We start from the raw sequence: 20,590 nt of genomic DNA on the forward strand, positions 1-20,590 counted from the left end.
TTTGAAACATGTTTTAATTGGAGAGGGGGTAGAGAAATAGTTTAGCTTCTGTTGTTATATATTCAACGTATCTGTTATCTGTAAATACCAAAGATGAAAAAGCCGTTGGAGCTCTTTTTCAGAAATCTTACACATATTTACTTGCATATATATGTTTATATATGTGTATATCCCATCCCCACTTTCTATTAATGGGTCAGTAATCGGACCGTTTCTTTCACAAGATTGAGTTGTTTGGAGTGTATTTAATTTGTTGTGCTAAGCTGCATTAGCAGCAGAGTCCCTTATAGTAGAGTTTTGAACAAAACCTCGTCTCCCTTTTTTTAAAAAGGGAGAGAAGAAAAGCAGTTGATCTGTTTTCTGAAAGTCTCTTGCTGTATGTCTCTCCCCTCCTCCCAGAGAGGTCTAGCGAGGGGAGGAGCTCACTCTCAGTTCTAACCACACTTCATCTATCTTAACTTGAGCGCTTTTTGGTTTCCTGTCGGCAGTAATTCAACTCTGTGCTATCTCAGCTTGCCTGAAGGGTGGATAAATTGGTGCCTGCACTGAGAAGGGGAGTGAGTTCTCATAGACTGATTTGAGCATAAGGCACATGAGATTGAATTTATGAAGGATTTTGGTAGCTTCTGAAGACATCTTTTTTCTGTGACTTTGAATTTCTTCATTCTGTTTGTGGCTGTTGTTTCTGAGAACAATCTGTCATGACTCTTCTGGAACCTGAGATGTTAATGATGGCTGTACAGTCAGGTAATTCCCATATTTCCTGCAAATCCTATTTGCCATAGGTTTTTTAAAAAAGATTGGGCATATGTGCATTAGGATTACACAGAGATGGGAGAGGAGATAGATAGGGGTTAAACATAAATAGTACAGTAAATACACTGTTTTCAGGTTTTTACTGTAAAAAAATTTTTTTTTTCTAATTGCAAATTTTAATTATTTATATAGCTTTGAATTAGATGCTTACTGATCTTAAGTCTCTTTGTAAGGGAACCTATTTGAGGGGGAAATATTTGCCTCCTTTTAATGAAGATAATTAAATTGCTTTTGGTGTTTTATTACTATCTTATTTACTATCTTCACTCTTATTTTTATGTTTCTTTGTAGAAGCATCTTTAAAATTTTTCTTTAGCTATTCTTTCTCTTTTGTTTATAACCTTTAAATATCATCTTTTGGCTTGTGGAAATGTACTTGATAACATATAAGATTAGGACTCTAAATTTTCGAGGTGGGGAAGTTTGAACAAGGACGTAATAAACAAAGAATGCAGGAATTTTGAAATTCTGTCTCTAAACAGTTTTCTGAACACAGTGTCTTTTAAAGTATTTTTATGAGTTATATTTTTTAATGGTTTCTTTTACTTTTAGTGTTTTTAAACTTCTAAGTCAGATATCTAAAAATAGGGAATGTTCTTTTGTTATTTTTAGACTTCTGCTAAAATGCAATCTGTAGTGTTTTCTTGTTTCAGAGCATATCTGAAGATTCAGACAAGTGGCGTTTGGGGTCCTCTTCCCATCCACTGGCTTTCACTCAAAGGAGAATAAGAGTCCTTGGTTCTGGGAGATACTATCTCTAGCAGAATCGGTCTCACTGTTCTCCTTGGGGAGCACTTAGGTAGTATGTTGAAAGAAACAGATATCCATCAGTTGAAGATCGGCTCAGATGGTATCAAGTTAATCCTTCTGAACAGGGAAGGGGCAAGGAGGAAAGATATCACTACCATTCTGTTCTGAAAGTTTTACAAATATGCATATAATGAGGCATTTATTAGTTGAATTTTTCTATTCATATATACTGTGTATTCCAGGTTGCCTTTCTTTTGCCTCCCACAGATTGTTGAACTTTATGTTCTAAACAAGATAGTGTTCTTATCTGAATGTTTCCCATCTGTCTTTGGATGAAATAGCTCCCAGTTAAACTGACTGGGATTTTTTCTTTTTTTTTTTTCTTTTTCTGTTTTCCAGTTCTTTACTATGTGTGGGCAAATGCATATTTTTTCTTGAGAGGGGTATACTTTGGAATTTGAACCTCTTACTCCCATCTTTGATCATCTTGTTACTTACAGATCATTTCAGTCCAGTAACTTTTCCTAATAAAGGTTAAAATGTTTGCTCTCCCCTGTTGGAGAGGGGTGTCTCAGTGTTCCCAGACCTGTAAAGAAAAGGGATTCATTTAATATTTTCTTGTCTTGCTTGAGAGCCCTTTCCCTGTGACATATGTTGGGCAGGGCTAGCCACCCATCTGTTGGGTAAGCTACTTCATAAAACTTTCAAAGGATAATAGTATGTAAGACAAGTGTGGATGGACTTGACAAGGGTGTTGGATATGGGTGAAATGGGCTGGAATGAAATGTCTGCAAGAAGAGCATATATGTGGATTTCTTTCTTTCTTTTGTTTATGTATGTAAAAGAAGAGAAACTGGGTGTAGGAAGGGATAACAGGAATAACAGCAAACTGATTCCTCCAGTACTGGTCATTCCTAGATGTTAAAAATCTTTAATAATTTGTTGGTTTTTTAAAACTGTTACTTTTGGCTTAAGAGCTGTAGTCATTACTGTGGACTGGAGCAGTAATTTGGCAGCTATATAGTAACATAATGCAATTGTATGTGACAGGAAATGAAAAAGCATCTGTTATGAAACCTCAGTAAACCAAAAGCCAGTCATTCATTCTGAAAAGTCCAGACATTTAGACTTTGTCTATATGAGCCATAGATTTTCTAGCAATAGGATATTTGGGCATTCCTGTGATACTATTCATGAATATATGTTTTAGAGGTGAAATTACCACTTAATGAGAATTTTAAAGTAACCAGACCCCCTCTAGACAGAATTCAAGTTGCAAAGTCTTTATCCTAAATTGGACTTTAGGATACTAAATGTTATAGCACAATTCCAGGGTCCGTTATGTGTTTATTATTTAGCAGTTTTCATTCAGTATTTGGAGATTGTGGTGATGCAAGCTTGTACCTAGAGACCTTTGTCCTCCTCACTGAGATCCAGCTCAGATGCTACCATTCTATGAAACCTCTGTAGGTAGAGTCAACCCTTCCTCTTCTCTATTCCTGTAGCGTCGCCTTTGCTCTGTACACTAATTTTTGTTTTGATTGGATTACTAGTTTCTCCAGGGTAATATATTCATCTCTGTATTGGCACCTGACATTGTACTCGGCACATGGTAGACAGTCAAGTATTTTTGAACAAAGGAAGGAATTTGGTCTGGCATTCTTCCCCCAAAACCTTTTGAAACAAGGTTTTATTGAAGTATTTTAGGATCTGTTCTCACATTAAGAAACAAATCCTCTAACTACCATTCTATATTTTAGCCAGTCCTTGCCCAAAGCAGGTGTTGAAAGCCTAGTTTTCAAAGTTGAAATTCTTCCAAATCCCAGGCTGTGCCATGATCTCTGTCTGTTTGCCTTTGTTTTGTATTGCTAAATCTAAGTGTTCTGATCAAGCCACAATTAGAGGATTAAAGCTACTGTCCCTATTATAGGAACAGTTTGGATCATTATGATTAGAAAATGGTTGATCTGAAATGGGCATTATGGGGTTTCTCAAGCTAAGACTAAAGGGAACATAGGACCACAGCATTGACTCTAGTGTATTGTAGAACTGAGGAATGCTAGCTCTTCACGGCTAATACGTTTCAATATGTCAGGCTTTGATCAGGTACTAGTGTCCCTGCATCCAGTCATTGCAAATCTCGTACTACTTTATTACTCTAGAACAGTGGAGCAGAGTTCACCTGTAGAGGAAAGGATTAAGGCAGTTCCCTAGGTATGCTTTGGTTTTATGATATACACATGATCTTGATGAGCCACAATTAGGGTGTCAGTTCACTTTCTCCATCTCTAGTCTGTGTGTGGGTGCTTACACATAGAGACACATATAGATATCTCTGGAAGGACCAGAAGAAGCACTGGCAGTCTCTGAGAAGGGAGATGGAGGACTGGGGGACTGGAGTGGAAGACTTTTTTTCTACATTTCTTATTATGTATAAGATATGACACAAACCTGTGGACACACTACCAAACCTAAGAAATGCAGCACAACCTACACAGTGAAGTCCTTTAAGTGCCCTTCTTGATTTTAACCCCCAGGAAATTTTTGCTTATTTTCAATTGTATACCTTTTCAGTCTTTTACATTTTGTATCACATGCATGTTACCTATTTAAAAAGTAATTTTTTAAGTGTCTCCTCAGTCCATTTACTCTTTCACCCTTTGGTGTTTGTATACTTAATTCCTCTGTATTTCTTTAACTTCTAGTTCCCTGTTCATTACAGTTTGCCTTGGAACAAAATATTTTGGAATGGTATGGGTTGGAGAGAGGGGAGTGGTAGTCAATAAAAATAAGGTTGAAAGTAGGACGGCAGGGCAAAAGGGCAGGCTGTGGGCAGATAAATTTTGCCTTTTTTTGGGTATTGTGTTTACTTTTCAAGGAAGATCTACCTGTTTGGGTTTACATTGTTTAGAGGTCTTAGAGAGCTGGTGATTCAGCATTACCTACTTTTTGGATCGAAGACTTCCTAAATATTAATGTAGGCTTAAAAAAAAAAAACGTTTTTTGAGTTTACATTCAAGAGATTTTCGAGCTTAAAGGAAACCTTAGGTATTTTCTTGTCCTGTCTCCTCCTTTTTTTAAAATTAGAAAATTGGCCCATCGAGGTTATTTCCTGAAATCACATAATTAATGGCAGAGATAGAAGGAGAACTCATTTCTACTCCCATGCCATGCTCTTTTTGCTATGCTATACTTACAAAGAAACCATCAGAGATATCTGATATGAGATTGTTTAAAATTTTCCCCAGAGATCTTGGTTTTCCTTGGGTTTTTCCATTGCAGGTTTCTATCACTACTCTTACTGATTCACATCTTAAGAAGTGGAGATAAAAACTCCTTGGTTTCCATCTCCTGCCCCTTGGCAAGTGTGGTCAGAACACTACGGCCTGTAATTCTCTGATGGAACTCCATCTTGCTTTGTCTTCTCTGGCTTGGGTGATAACTCATACCTTGATGATGATCTCAGAAGATAGGTAGGCAGACAGACAACTGTTGTCTTCTGTATTCTGGATTACCTCTTATTGCCCTTTCTCTGACTCATGAATTTATCTGGGGTCCCCTTAGAGTTAGGACCCAGATCAAAGGAATTTGGATTCATCTTTCTGTCTCCATCTTTTTTCTTCCTTTTTGTTCCCTTTCAGTTGAGGCAAGCTGTCAAGTCCAAGAACCACAGTTTTAGCTTTATTAAAACACTGCCAAACTAAATAAAGATAAGTCTCATACAGTCTTGTTTTTTTTGGAACTTAAGTTTTATAATCACTGCACACATTTTTAAAAAAAAGTATTTTCTTTATAACAAGGACAAAAAACACACTAAAAGCACCCACTCTACCATCAATGATAAAACCAATTTTCTCTGCCTTGCCATCAAGGTAAAGGGTAGCATCAGGCTGGAGCTTATGGTGTAAGGGCTCTGGGGCAACCCTTTAATCTCACAGCAAAGTCACATAAAGGGGCTGGTGGCAGCAGGCTATGTATAGAGGGTCTAGAAAAGAGGTATACATGGCAATACATAGAGGAAATATATTCAGTGAAAATTTTATATGGAAGCCATAATTTTTAATTTTTTTTTTACATATTTAGTCTCATTTGATTGTCACAATTCTTTGAGGTGATTGTATCTTCACATTTTACAGAAGAGGAAACTGAGGCTCAGAGAGACTTAAGAGCACACAGTAAGAGAATATATGTTTAAATTCAGTTTTTTTTTACTTTTAACTACTTTTTCAACCATATTATATTAACCTTCACAATACAGAGTGAAGGTTGCTTTTCTAGAGGCAAAGTGTGATATGGGTGGGGGGAATCATGCTTTGTGGTGGCTGTTTTCATGTCTGATACATGTATCACTTTCTGGTTGCTGTGTGTTTTACATATATATTGAGATCTTGTTTTGTTAGTGGTAAAAGCAAGTAAAATGTTTTGAATCCTACTATTTAATAACAGACAAGACACATGTAAAGCACATAGCTCGGTGTTTAACAAGATAAATGCTCCGTAAAGTGTAGTTCCTGTTAACATTACTATGTGCTAGATACTTCTTATTTGACCCTAACAACAGTTCTGTTTAGAATTATTCCTGTTTTACAAATGGAGAAATTGAAGTATTAAGAGTAACCCTGTCCGGGGTCACATAGGTCATTAAGTGGTGGAGCTGGGATTTGAATTCAGATTTTTCCGGTTCCAAAGCCAAAGTTTTTTCTGTTAGGTTACGGTCTCAGGGCCTTAGTTCAGCCTTGCAGGTTCATCATACTGCTTTATTATTCTCTTGCTCAAATGGATCAAAGCATGATGTTTGCATTAGCTTGGTTCTAGGACTCTTAAGGTACATTTTGCAAATGATGTTGAATTATCATTTCTATTTTAATCTTTCTCTTCATTAAAACACATTTATTAAATGTCTTAGTTGCTGTACCAGAGCATTTAGATGTTGTCTTCTCTCATTGCTAGTTTTTAACCTAGAGTCCGTGGGATATTTTCAGCTTCTTAAATGCTTCAGGGAAATCATATAGACCAACTTGAATTCCAGATTTCTTTACATTTGGCTGGAATCTAAATATTTTAACAATCATGCTCTTCAGGCTGAGCAAATCCCTGATTGACAATAACATATATGTATGATTAATTTTTTTATAAATGGGAAATGAAATAATGAATACTTAAATGAAATAGCAAGAATTTCTCTAATATAGGGCATATAGGAGAGCAAAAACAATACAAGTGCTACATAGGGGCAAAAGTTTGGAGACCACTGTTTTAAGACGTACTAAGTTGGGATGTTGACTAGGGAAAAGATTGCATTCCCGGGAGCTGAAAGTGACATCCTCCAACAGTGGAGGAATGTGTGCCCCATAAATCAATGTTATTTGCATACAGTGTAGCTTTGCATTATTGGAAACAGCAAACTGTATTTGGTAAAAATGACAGCCTGATTCCAAGAATTCATAAGAATTTATCAATAAGGAATCTCTGTCAGTATTTAGAAATTTTCTTCTCTTCTTTGCATTTGTCTGTCTTTGGACAGATCATGGCAAAAGAAGTGGAGGGGGATGAAGTATTGGGATCCAAGTTGTCACCGCCTCTCAGAATACATGTGTTGTTTGTTTGTTTTGAAATACTTTGAAATACTTTCAAACTTATAGAACAGTTACAAAAATAATATAAATCCCGTACAAACGCCTCCAACATATGTCTATACCCCCGTATACCTAAGTCCGCAAATTTTAAGATTTGACCTCATTTGCTGTATCATTCTATCTATCCATCAGTCTCTAGATCCATCTCTCTGTCCATCTGTCTATCAGTCCATTTTCTGAACACTTGAGTGTAGGTTGAATACACTGTGTTACTGGCTTGAATAAGGATATCCACTTATATGACAAACTTAAGTGCAATTATCAAGTTAAAGAATTTTAACATTAATATAAACCTTATAGTTTGTATCCCAATTTTTCCATATGCCCCCAAAACATGTCCTTTTGGGCCTTTTCTCCTCCCTTATTAGATCCTATCCAGGATCATGTGTTGCATTTATTTGTCATTATCTCTTTAGTTGCTCATTCTTTTTTTTTTTTTTTTTTTAATTAATTGTGGGAGCATGTTAACTTTACCATCTCAGCCATTATCAAGCATACCATTCAGTGGAATTACCCATATTTACACGGTTGCTATACCATCACTACCTTCCATTACTAAAACTTTCCCATCTCCCCAAAGAGAAACCCTGTACCCATTATTCATTAACTCCCCATTCCCCCTACCCCTCTGCCCCTGGCTGCTTGTACACTGATTTCTGCCTTTGTGACCTTACATATTCCCTGATATTTTCTTTGTAGTTGCCATGGGGCTTAAACATCCTAAATCTGTAACACTCTCATCTTATCAACTTAACTACAATAGTAGATGCAAACTATGTTCATACACCCTCCATCTCCCTGCCTGTATGTAGTTCTAGTCAAAAATTACATGTTTATATATTATGAATCCCAAACCACTGATTTATCATTATATTTTGTGCGTTTGCCTTTGCTTTTTAGATCCTGTAGGAAGTAAAAAGTAAGTTACAAAACAAAGATACAATAGTACTGGCATTTATATTTACCCATGTAGTTACCCTTAATGGAAGATCCTTATTTCTTCATGCGGCTTTGACCCATTGCCTAGTGTCCTTTGCTTTCAAGTCCCTTTAGCATCTTTGTAGTGCCTGTCTACTGGTGGTGAACTCCCTCAGCTTTTGTTTATCTAGGAATGTCTTAACTCCTCCCTCATTTTTGAAAGACAGTTTTGCTGAATATAGAATTTATGTTTGGCATTGTTTTGCTTTCAGCACTTTAAATATATCATCCCTTTGCCATCTTGCTTCCATGGATTCTGATGAGAAATTGGCACTTCATTTCATTGAGGCTCCCTTGTATGTGACACGTTGCTTCTCTTGTATGGCTTTCAGAATTCTCTCTTCATCTTTGACATTTAACAGTTTGATTATAGCATGGCATGGTCTGGGTCTGTTTGGATTTACACTTTTTGGAGTTTGCTGAGCATCTTGGATACGTATGCTCATGTCTTTTGTTAAATTTAGAAGTGTTCAGTCATTATTTCCTTGAATATTCTCTTTGCCCCTTTAGCTCTTCTTCTTCTGGGATTCCCGCAGTACATATATTGGTATGCTTGACAGTGTCCCACTAGTGTCTTGAGCTTTGTTCACTTTGCTTCCTTTTTTTCTTTCTTCTTTCTGCTCCTCAAACTGGATGATTTCAGTTGTCTCACCTCAAGTTCACTGATTCTCCTGCCAGCTCCAATCTGCTGTCAAACCCCTCTAGGGAATTTTAAATTTCTGTTAGTGTGGTCTTCAGCTCTGTTGCTTTCCTTCTCATAATTTCCATCTATTTGATATTCTGTTTGTGTACGTCTGTCATTTTCCTGATTTCCTTTAGTTCTTTGTCCATATTTCCCTTTGGCTCTTTGAGCATAATTTAGGACCATTTTTTAAAAAGTCTTTGTCTATTGTGTCCCAGGTCTGGTCCTCCTTGTTGACAGTTTGTAATGCTTTAATATTCTTCTTTGTCCAGACCTTCATTTCCTGCGTCTTTGTATGTTTTGTAATCTTTTGCTGAAAGCTGGACATTTGGATATTTTAATGTGTTATTGTTGGAATTTAGATTCAAGAATGTATGTTCCTTAAGCTTATATCCAGGTAGTGTTATGACAGACCTTTTCTTGATTGCCAGGAGCCAACCAAAAAAAAAAAAAAGGGAACAAAGAAAACACCTTTCCCTGTCTTTGCATTTTGACGTGTGGGAGCACTCTTTCAGAGCTTCTTCATTCAGTGTGTTTAGAGAATAGCTCCAGTACAAAGAAAAGGGACCTCCCTGATGCTTTCTGTGCAGGCGCCTGTGGCCCTAGGAATTCCCCCATTTACGTGGATATAAATGTCCCCTCTTTTCTAGGAAATAGTTTCCTCACTGTCCTGGGCACTCACTGTTTATCCTACAGTCAGCAGTCCCTTGCCTCAGGCAGTCACTTAACTGCTTTCCCACAGTATTCTGTAGGAGAACTCTGTGAACTGCCTTCTACCTGCCGGGCAAGTTTTGGGACAGCCAGCCCTCCAGGTCACCATCAGACAGATTGGGCTAGACATACATGCTCCCAGTATGTGCACGAGGGTTACTCTGCTCCTCCCAGAATTGGGACTAGAGACTCACACTGGGATTGTGGGCTGGCTCCACACTGAGCTGGTGAGGGGTGCGGGAAAGACCAGCCAGGGTGCCTTCCAGATCTACCACTTTTAAGTAGCCTTTTCCTTGATTCAGTGCTTGCCCTATTACTGTAATCTTTTGCTTTCTTCTGGAGCTTTGAGAAAGGTGTTTCTGCCAGTTCTTGATGTTTGTTCAAAGCTTCTGTTGGGGGAAGCTGCCCTGAAGTTTCAGATGCCACCATCTTGGTTGGGGCAGGGCCTCTCATGGCATCTTGTTAATTCATGGAACAACTCTAGGAAAAGACTCAGTGCAATGTGTAATGCGGCTTCAACCTTATGATTTTAGTTTTCTTAATTCATTCAGTTTTTTGAGCAATATACATCGATCTCACTAAGCTTAGTTATCTTATCTTATTCCTAAGTAGTTTTCATAAGGATAAGACATATGTAGAGGCACATCATTTATAAAATACTCTTATTATCTCATTTATGTCTCCATGAAAACTCTTAAAAGGGATGTGGAGAAGATAGTATCACCATTTTACTCACGTGGAACTGAGATTCATAAGGGATTACAAAGCTATCAAGGTTTTGTGATTCATATTTAGGGCTTTCCCTAGAAATTGGTAAACCCACATGCTTCCAGTTGAATTTTTTTTTTTTAAACTTCATGAAAATGTATTAAATATTTTATCTTGTATAACCAAATATAAGGGGAAGGGGGCATGAGTGTGTTCAATTTTTGAATTCACTGTTTTACAGCTTAATAAATTAGCATGGTTAATCGTTAAATGCACTTCTCACTGAATTTGCAGATAGGCCTTTAATGGCTCTATATGTGGGCTGAAAAAGTTAGGACTTTTCTGATTTTACATATATTTAATATGCTTCCCATTTAAAAATTTGCACAAAGATTAAGTACTGACTCACTGTCAGCAGGACATGAGCTTCGAAGTGCTAGTCCAGTAGTGGAAATACTGTTTAGTCAAGTCACCATGCTTACCCATTCCCTCTTGTGAGTAGTGGTTTTGCAGGATTGCTGGCTGGGGCTAGAGGTATCATCTGCAATCTTGGAACAGAATTAAGATAACAGTTCACATAGCGAGACCACGCCTGAAAGGGGCTTTGGAATCTAGTTAGTGTGGTTAGTACTTGGCTTAAATAACTGGGCTCTCTAGCTGTAGTCTAGTATACTAGTATGCAACTAACAACTACTGCCTATACAATGTATATGAAGAGATTTCTTCTCCATTGCATTACCTATGACTAAAATCATTATTTAGTTCATCTGTTGTTGGCCCAACCAAAATGATAGGATCAAGGATCAAAAAGTAGGAGTGATTAATGTAAAACATCAGCAGTTATATATAATGAGTAAAGTTATAGACCATCCCCCAAGTATGGTCTCACCCCTGCCTCACTCCCACATATGTGGATGTATGTGTGTGTGTGTATGCATGCCTTTGCTTATTTATCCAATATATCTCTTATCACAACCACTTTGCTACCACCTTGGTCCATGCTACCGTTATCTTCTACTTGGGGATTATTGCAGTAGACTAATATTTGGTTTCCTGATTTTGCTTTTGCCACTCTGCAGTCTGTTGTTGATACGTGATCCATTTAAAATGAAAGTCATATCATATCCCTCCTCATTCAGAACCTGCCACTAGTTGTCAATACAGAAAAAGCCAGAGTCCTTATAATGCTTGTTTAGTTTCCTGGCTGTGATGACAAATTCCACGAAATGAGTTGCCTTAAATAATGAGAATTTATTGGCTCACAGTTTTGAGGCTAGAAGCCCCAAATCACGGCATCAGCAAGGTAATGCTTTCTCCCTGGAGGCTGTGGTTTTCTGGGGCTAGCTGCCAGCTATCCTTGGGTCCTTGGCCTTTCCATCACATGGCAAGGCACAAGGTGGCATCTTCTCCTTTCTCTTCTGGGTTACCTTGACTCCCAGCTTCTGTTCTTCCACATGGCTTTGTCTTCATAAACCTTCAATGATAGGATTAAGGTCCATCTTCATTCACTTGGGCCACACTTTAGCTAAAATTAACATCTTCAAAAGGTCCTGTTTACAGTGGGTTCCTACCTATAGGAATGGATTAAGATTAAGAACATGTCTCTGGGGTACATAATTCAACCTACCACAGTGCCCCTATAAGGCTCTACATGCTACTTGATCTGACCCCAGTTCCAGCCCCATAACTCTGACCTTGTCTCCTACTCCTGTCTTCCCTGGCTTATTCTACTCCAGCCAGATTGACTTCTTTACTGTCCCTGAATACCTTAGGGACTGTTCCTGTTTTAGGGCTTTTGAACTTGTTATTCCTTCTGCCTCTTTTGTGTATAGCCCCTGTAGCTTGTTCCTTCACCCCTTTCAAATCTTTGTTCAAATGCCACTCAGGTCTCATCCACCTACCCTGTTTAAAAAACAACAACAACAATAAACCACCACTCTCTAACCCTTCCCTGCTTTTATTTTTCTCTTTACCACTTATGTGGCTTAAGTGAACAATTGATTTATTATTGTCTGTCCCTACTAGAATATAAGGGACTCATAGTAGGGGACTTTTTTCTCTTTTGTTTTCTGCTATAACCTCAGTGCCAGTAATGGTACCTGGCACATAGTAAGCACTTAATAGTAATTCTTAAATAAATGATTTACCAAAAATATTTTAAGCAAGTATGTTTCCTTGGAAACATGCCTTTTAACTATTTTGTATAGTATATACTACCTGGAGAGGAAGTGTAGTATAGCTCAGTGGTTCTCAAAGTGTGGTCTGGGCATCCCTGATACCCTTTCAGTGGTGTGAGATCAAAACTTTTTATAATTATACTAAAATGTTATTTACCTTTTTTATTATTGTCCTCTTATGACTGTACAGTAGGGTTTTCCAGAGGCTACAGGCTGTATGATATTGCAACAGATTGGATACAGAATCAGATGGGAAAATTCAAATTTTAATATTAAATCATACAGCAAAGATATTTGCAAAAAAGGTAAAACAATGCCACTCCTTTTACTAATGTTTTTTCTTTCAGAGAATACAATTATTTTGCATAAAAATGTTAATTAGATTAATGGGTTTATTATTTAAAGAATTAATAAATATTTAAAATTTGTTTTAATTTCTAATATGAAAAATATTGATAGATAAAACACACATAAATAGAAGCTGTTTGAAGTCCACAATACATTTATCCTCCACATTGCAGTTTCAATGTATCATGGGTTGGCACAAGAAATTAAATGGGAATTTTTTTGGAGTTTTGTGGAAGCTGCAGGTACATGTGAAGGCTGCAGCTACAGCTACACCAACAACTGCAAAATATTTGCATAAACCATGAGATCTGCATTTCTCTCACATAGAAAGTGCAGCATTCTTTTGTGTGCTGGATTGTTATAAAAGAAAGCATTCTGGTAGACTCTGACATCATACTAGAAAAGGCAAAGTCCTTATATGATTCCCTAAAGGAAAATGAAGGTGAACAGTCTACCCATACAGATTTTCAGACCAGGAAAGTCTGGTTTGAAAATTTAATAAAAAGGTTTAGCCTATGCAATATGAAGGTAATGGGAGAGGCAGGGTCTGCTGATACAGACCAGCTGGGGAGTTTCCTGAAACCCTGAAGAAACTGTTTGAAGAGAGAGGCTACAAACCGGAGCAGGTATTCAATGCTGATGAAACTCATCTATACTAGAAACAAAATGCCTCAGAAGACATACATTAGCTAAGAAGAGAAGCAAGCCCTGGGTTTTAAAGCTGCAAGGGATAGGGCAAACCTGCTCTTCTATGCCAATGTCATAGGGTTCATAATAAAAACAGCCCAGATATATAAAGCTGCTAATCCCAGAGCTTTGAAAGGAGAGGACAAGTACCAGCTGCCTGTCTTCTGGATGTTCAATGAGAAAGCGTGGGTGACCAAAGCACTTTTTCTTTACTGGTTCCATCAGTGTTTTGTGCCAGCAAGGGATTATTACCCTTGAAGGTATTATTGCTTCTGGGCAATGCCCCTGGCCACTCAGAACCCCATGAATTCCACGTTAAAGTTGTTGATCACAGGGTAATACAGACATTTCAGTCACACTACACATGCTACTCAATGGAGAGGATCATAGAGACTATTGAAGAAAACCCTGACAAAGTCTTCTTTGGTACAAAGGGAGGGCCAAAAAATTGTACGGGGATTTTCCATGATGTGTGGGCACCAAGTCCCTAATCCCTGCGATGTGTAAAGGATAACTATAATGATAAGAGGTTAAAGGAGTCCTGACACCGACAAGTTTGAGATCTGCAGGTGTAGTGATTAAGAGCACCCAGGTTTCTTATCTCTGCTAAGTTACTTAACCTCTCTGTGCCTGTTACTTCTAATGTAAATTGGGAATAATACCAACCTGATAAAGTTGTTGTATTATATGAGTTAATGTATATAAAATTGCTTATAACAGTTCCTGGCACACAGTAAAATTTTTTTTAATGTTATAGTTGATTTTGTGGTTGTGATTTTGGATACTGTTAGATGTAGATAGTTCTTATTGCTTCCTGACAGCTTGCCACAACCCTTGGCGGCTCTGATAAAAATTTTTGATAAGTATTTCTTCTTTTTTAATCATTTTTTTTATTGTGGAATATAACATATATACATTAAAGTGATAACTTTCCAAGTGCAATTTAACAAGGAGTTAGCAATTTTGAAAGAATGTTATGGGTTACAGTTCCACAGTCTCAGTTATTTCCTTATTGTGAAACGTAACACATATGCAAAAAGGTAATATCTATCAAAGTATGGTTTAACAAGTAGTTATATAGGACATTTCCAAAATGTTATGAGTTACAGTACCAAAGTTTTAGTTACCTCCTTATTGTGAAAAATAGCATGTAAGTGTATTTCTTCTTTAGCCTTGAAATATTTCTAGGAATTTGTTCTAAGGAAGATATAAAAGATATGTATTTGTTTATTGCAGCATTATTTATAATAGTAAAAAAAAAAAAACCTGGAAACAAATTAATTGTCTAACAGGAGATTGGTTAAATAACTCTTGATACATTTATGGTACAACTAATGTTGTCATAAGATTATTTAAAGATTTGGAAAAATGTTACCCATTTATCTGTATAATCCTAGAAAATGAACTGTAAGTATATGCACTAGAATATTGACAGTTGGCTTTGGGTAGTGGAATTTTATAGGGAATATTTTTTTCTTCCTTTGGGTTGTCCCATATCGTTCTGATTTTATATGAAAAGCATGTTTTTCTTTTGTATTCAAGTAAAACCCATAATAAATGGTTTGTGTGTATGTACATGTTAAAACAGGGAGGAATACCTAGATTTGTAGTTTCATGGATTAGGAGCTAGGATTGTTGATTTGGGACCTTTACAGTCAAAGTATTCCACTACCTAACACTGCATGTTATGGAGGCACTCCATCCCATTAAGCTGTTCCCTTTGACCAGTCTAGTTTGTATAAATCCCTCTCACATTTTTGCCTTTGTTTCTACTTTGTAAGATTTATTGAAATTTATCTTTGCAGTGTTTGTATTAGGCCATGTTCTTGGCAGAGCTGTAGATCCTTCCTATGCACACTAACTTACTCTCAATTTGCTGAACCTTTCAGAAGTTTATAGGCTAAAAACACAGTTATTTTTTGGTTTTGATAGGTAAGGATAATATGAGTTATCTTAGGCATCAAATGGTGACATTAGTATAAAGTGTTATGATTATTTGAAAATGCATTTCATAATATATTTTGTTTTTGACCCTAGGGTGTGTGAAAATCCTCTTAACAATCTATCTACTCTATCAAGAAGCTAACATATTGCCTCATCTCTTTTTGTTTATAGGACCTTGAGCAATTATTTCAAAGAATTAGAATGTTAATTAAATTAACCTTGATTTTGTGAATGAGTATCTTAGTATTTTCTCTTGAGAATCAATTAGAGTATATTTCTTAAATCAGTGCCTTAAAACTAGTTTATAAAATATTCAGTTGTGTAGGGCATTGAAACCGTGGTGTTAACATTAGTTAGACTACCCAAACAGATGTTATGACCTCAGTATTTTAACACCTTGAATACTTGGAGTAAACTATGTTCCAAGGATCAGTAGTATCTGTATTATCTGAGAGCATTTTAAGAATGTAGAATCTCATATTTTACCCCAGGCCTAGAGGAAAAGAATCTGCATTTTAGCAAGATCCTCAGGTGGTTCATTTGCATATTAAAGTTGAGAAGTACTATTCCAACTGATAGTTTATGTGTGTTGACTTTGTTTTTTAGGTGGAAAGTGAAATAAAGATAATTTGTTGGTGTACTTCTTGGGTTGTAGTAAGCACTGCCCCAAATGAGGAGAGATAATTGGGGGATAAAAATACAATGGTTAGAATTATTATATGGTGTCTAATTGGTATGGAAGCATTGGGTAATAATAGGAAACAAAAAAGAAAACCTGCTTCCTTTGTATTTGCTCTGTATTTGATGGATTCACAATTTGATCTTTGTATGTTTATTTGAGTGACTTGTTTTCTTAACTTTTGGAAAAAAGAATAAAAATAGGCTTTTTTTTTTTTTTTTCATTCTGGAATATTTAAGTGGAAAGGGATTTTAGAGATGATCTGTGGGAAAGCCTTCATTTTACAAATGAACAAAATGACAACTAAGAATGTTAACTGACCTTACCCAAGATCACAAAGCTTGGATTCCCCATATCCTGATTCTCAAAGTGCTGCTATTTCTACCCACTGTGCTATACCCCTCTTCTGTTACTGAAGGCCATATATTGTTAGTTGCTTCTGTTGCTGTTAATTAAAACCAAAATGAACAATTAAAATTTCATAACATCTTGAGAAAATGGTGGGGCCCACTCTCTTCTTTCTCTCCTATGTGAACTCGTGTTATAGCTTCAGAAAAAAAGACACTTACCTATAGTCTGAAAATAAAACTGTTTCTTCCATGAGCCAGTGGAACTTGTTAATAACAAGTCCAGTGTTCCTAAGGTGGGAGGGTACAGAAGTGGGAAGGAAGGCTTGGGGATTTTTTTGTTCTGAAAATACTTCTGAAATAGCAGTATTATCTCTTGGCAGTGATTTTGAGTTTTTAGAACTATGGTACTTTTTTCTTTCTATTCCTGGTTTAAATACAAGCTTATAAATCAGGAAAGGAAAGCCTTTTCAACAAAGAATACTGGAAGAAATCGCTATCATATGCAGAAAAATGAACATTGACCCTTACCTCACATCATACCTAACTTGAAACGGATCTTAGATCTAAATGTAAAAGGTAACAGACAGTGTAAGGACCTGGACGACCAAGATGGCTGTGGAAGATGCTCTAGGGTGACTTTCCCCCATAGAATCTTTGAACAAACAGCCAACACCAGTTGATTCATCCTCCTGGAAACCCCAGAAAACAGTTAAAGGGTTGCAGGAACTGAACACACAGCTTTAAAAATGGGAGGTGAAGCTCATGGCACCCTTGATGGCCCCACACCCAACCGTTCCTTGGCACAGCATGGAGCTGGCCTGTACTCCCATTGTGTGTCCCTGGCCCTGTTCCAGAGGGAGCAGAGTAACTCCTGTGCACATACTGGGGTGCCTGTACATTGGTGCCAGTCAATTGGGTGGCAGCCTGAAAGACTGAACCAAGAAATTCGTCTCTGGCTCATCTTCCCAGAACTTGCCCTGCAGGTGGAAGCAGCTTGTGAACAACTTAAAGCAGTGTAAGAAACAATTAAGTCAAAATGGCCTGGGGCAAAAGAATATCTGCTTTAAGTTATACAAAGGACACTAGACTGTGGATTGAAGCAACATGATAAAGATAACCATATGGGTAATTATAAATGTCAGTACTATTGTATTTTTTGGTATGTAACTCCACTTCTTACGGGTTCTGAAATCCAAGTGCATAAAAAGTAATGATAGATCATTGGTTGGGACATACAATGTATAGAGATATAATTTGTACAAGTACAACATAAGGGTGGGGGGACGGAGAGATATAGCAAAGTAGTTTGTTTATGCCATTGAAGTTAAGTTGATACCAAATCCAATGTGATTCTTTATTCTTAGTGACCCCAATCTGGAAACAATTCAGATGTCTATCAGCAGGAAAAGGGATAAATTGTGGTCCTTCCATAAAGTGGTAACAATAAAAAGGAACATACTACTGATGCAGTCAGCAAAATGGAAGAATTTCAAAAACAGGCTGAATGCAAGAAGCCACACTCAAATGAGTAGATATTGAATGGTACCATTTATAAGATATTTTTAAAAATTCAGGCTCTGGCAGACTACTCACCATTCAAAAAAGAAGAAACTACTGTTACACACAACAATCTGGATGAATCTCTAGAGAATTATGTTGACTGTAAAAAGCCAATCCCCAAAGCTTACATAGTGTAGGAATTCATTTATCTAATATTCTTGAAATGACAAAATTATAGAAATGAACATATTAGTGGTTGTTATGGATTAAGAATGGGGCAGGAGGGACGTAATTGTAACTATAAAAGGTGAACATGAGGGCTCCGAATGGTGATGGAAATGTTCCACGTCTTGACTGTATCATTGTCAATATCCTGGTTGTAATGTACTATAGTTTTGCAAGATGTTTTCATTGAGGGGAACTGGGTAAAGGGTACATGGGATCTCTTTGAATTATTTCTTAAAACTGCATGCGAATCTATAATTATCTCACGTGAAACTCAATTTAAAAAAAGCAGACAGTTTGGCAATTTTTAAAAAGTTAAATATAGTTACCATATGACCCATCAATTTGTACTCCCAAGTATATATCCAAGAAAATTGAAAACGTAGATCTACCCAAAAACTGGTTCATAGCAGCATTATTCATAATAGTCAAAAAGTGGAAACAACTCAAATGTCTATCAGTTGATGAATGTATAAGCAAAATGTGGTATATCCATCCAGTGGAATGTTATTTAGTCATTGAAAGGAATGAAGTACTGATACATGCTTCAACATGGATGAACACTGAAAGCATTATGCCAAGTGAAAGAAGCAAGCCATATGTCATATGATTCCATTTAACTGAAATATCCAGAATAGGCAAACTGATAGAAACAAAAAGTAGATTAGTGGTTGCCGAGGGCTCAGGGGAGAAAAGAATGTTAATGGATACTGGATTTTATTTTAGGATGATGCAAATATTCTGGAATTAGATAGTGGTTGTTTCAGTTTGTTAAAGCTGCTGGAATGCAATATACCAGAAATGGATTGGCTTTTACAATGGAGGTTTATTAGTTCACAAATTTACAGTTCTAAGGTCATGAAAATGTCCCAATTAAGGCATCAGCTGGATGATACCATCTCTGAAGAAAAGTTGATGGCATCTGGAGTTCCTCTGGCACATGGCTGGAGTCTGCTAGTCCTTTTCTCCCGGGTTTAGCTTCTGGTTTCCACGGCTTTCTCCAAAATGTCTCTGGGCTTCTGTCTCTAAGTATCTCTGAGCTCTCTCAGTTTCATCTATTTATCCTCTCACAGAGGACTCCAGCAAGGGGATTAAGACCCACCTTGAATGGGCTGGGTTGCATGTCTATGGAAACAATCTAATCAAAAGGTCCCACCCAACAATGTGTTGTGTCCCCCGCCCCCCCCCACCGTGAGACTGGATTCAAAGGATGTGGCTTTTCTGGGGGTACATAACAGATTTAAACTAGCACAATGGTGATGGCTGCACAACTGAATTTTACACTTTAAAAGGGGGAATTGTATGGTATATGAATAATATCTCAATTAAAAAACTGTGAGAGAGAGGAAAAAAAAAAAAAAAAGGCTCTGGAGTGACACCAAATCAGTGGTTGCCTGGGGCCAGGAGTGGAAGGAGAAATTGACTTCAAAGGGGCATTAGAGACTCTTGCCCATGAAAATGTGTCTTGATTATCCTGGTGGTTGTGCAGATACATATTTTGTTAAAATTTACCAAAGTATACCATTACAGTGGGTGAAGTTTATTGTATGTAATTTAAACTTTAAAACAAAAACAAAAACAAAATTATCTCTAATTGTTTTGAGCATAAATGAACTTTAGGTTAAAACTCTATCTCTTATTAATATAAGGTTCACAGCTACAAAAATTAACATAGGTTCTCTGACTTATATTGCTATTTTCTATCTACTTTTCCCTCTATTGCATTTACAAAGTGAAAGTAGATTGATCAGTTTCAGTCAGCTTGTGCTCTTATTATGCCTTTGAATAGTTTTATTGCTGCACTTTTCAAAACCCGTGAGAAGGTGTGATCATTCTAAGTTTTTAAAAATTTTATGGAACATTGTGTTAGCTTTTATTCTCTTTTTCCTTTATGTACAACAGAAAAATGTGCCATTGGGTATAACAAATCAGGGTGATTGCCTTTCACTTTCTCTTTGTAATACCCTGAGCTAATTTGGGCTCCAGGAGTTGGAGTCAAAATGACTTGTGAAGGAAGTAAGCTGTTTTTTAGCTGATGCTAAAAAACAAAAGCAAGTGTGTGAACTTCTTTCCCTTCTTCATTACTTCTGTCTCCTAATCCCTGATCTCTTGTCAAGAAATGGGCTGTTGAAATAAAACACAAAACCCTCAAGGCTTAAGAAGAGTTCTGAAAGGTAATGTCTAGGTGAGAGGATCAGCTATGTAGGTGGCCCCTGAATTTTATACCTGAGATTTTTTCCTCCTTCACTCATTTTTTGGCCCTAAATGCCTAAAACTAGGAGTAGAATGTTTCCTGTTGAAAATTCTGCCCCATAGGTGGACAAATCTCTCTCATTTCTCTTAAACATAGCTGAGATAGCCTTAGATTTTTAAAACAAATTTTCTTAAAATCTAGTAGA

General features: G+C 36.9%; 1 protein-coding gene across 1 annotated transcript in view; it reads left to right on the forward strand.

The window, feature by feature from the left end:
* Nucleotides 1–444: 444 nt before the first annotated feature.
* MRTFA (myocardin related transcription factor A) overlaps nucleotides 445–20,590 on the forward strand; it is a 166,888-nt gene continuing 146,742 nt past the window's right edge. The window contains 1 exon segment of the mRNA XM_037846677.1: nucleotides 445–747. Coding sequence (XP_037702605.1) covers nucleotides 702–747 — 46 coding nt within the window. The 5' untranslated portion in view covers nucleotides 445–701.

Source organism: Choloepus didactylus, chromosome 8 (assembly GCF_015220235.1).
Source record: "Choloepus didactylus isolate mChoDid1 chromosome 8, mChoDid1.pri, whole genome shotgun sequence".
NCBI classification, from domain to species: domain Eukaryota; kingdom Metazoa; phylum Chordata; class Mammalia; order Pilosa; family Megalonychidae; genus Choloepus; species Choloepus didactylus.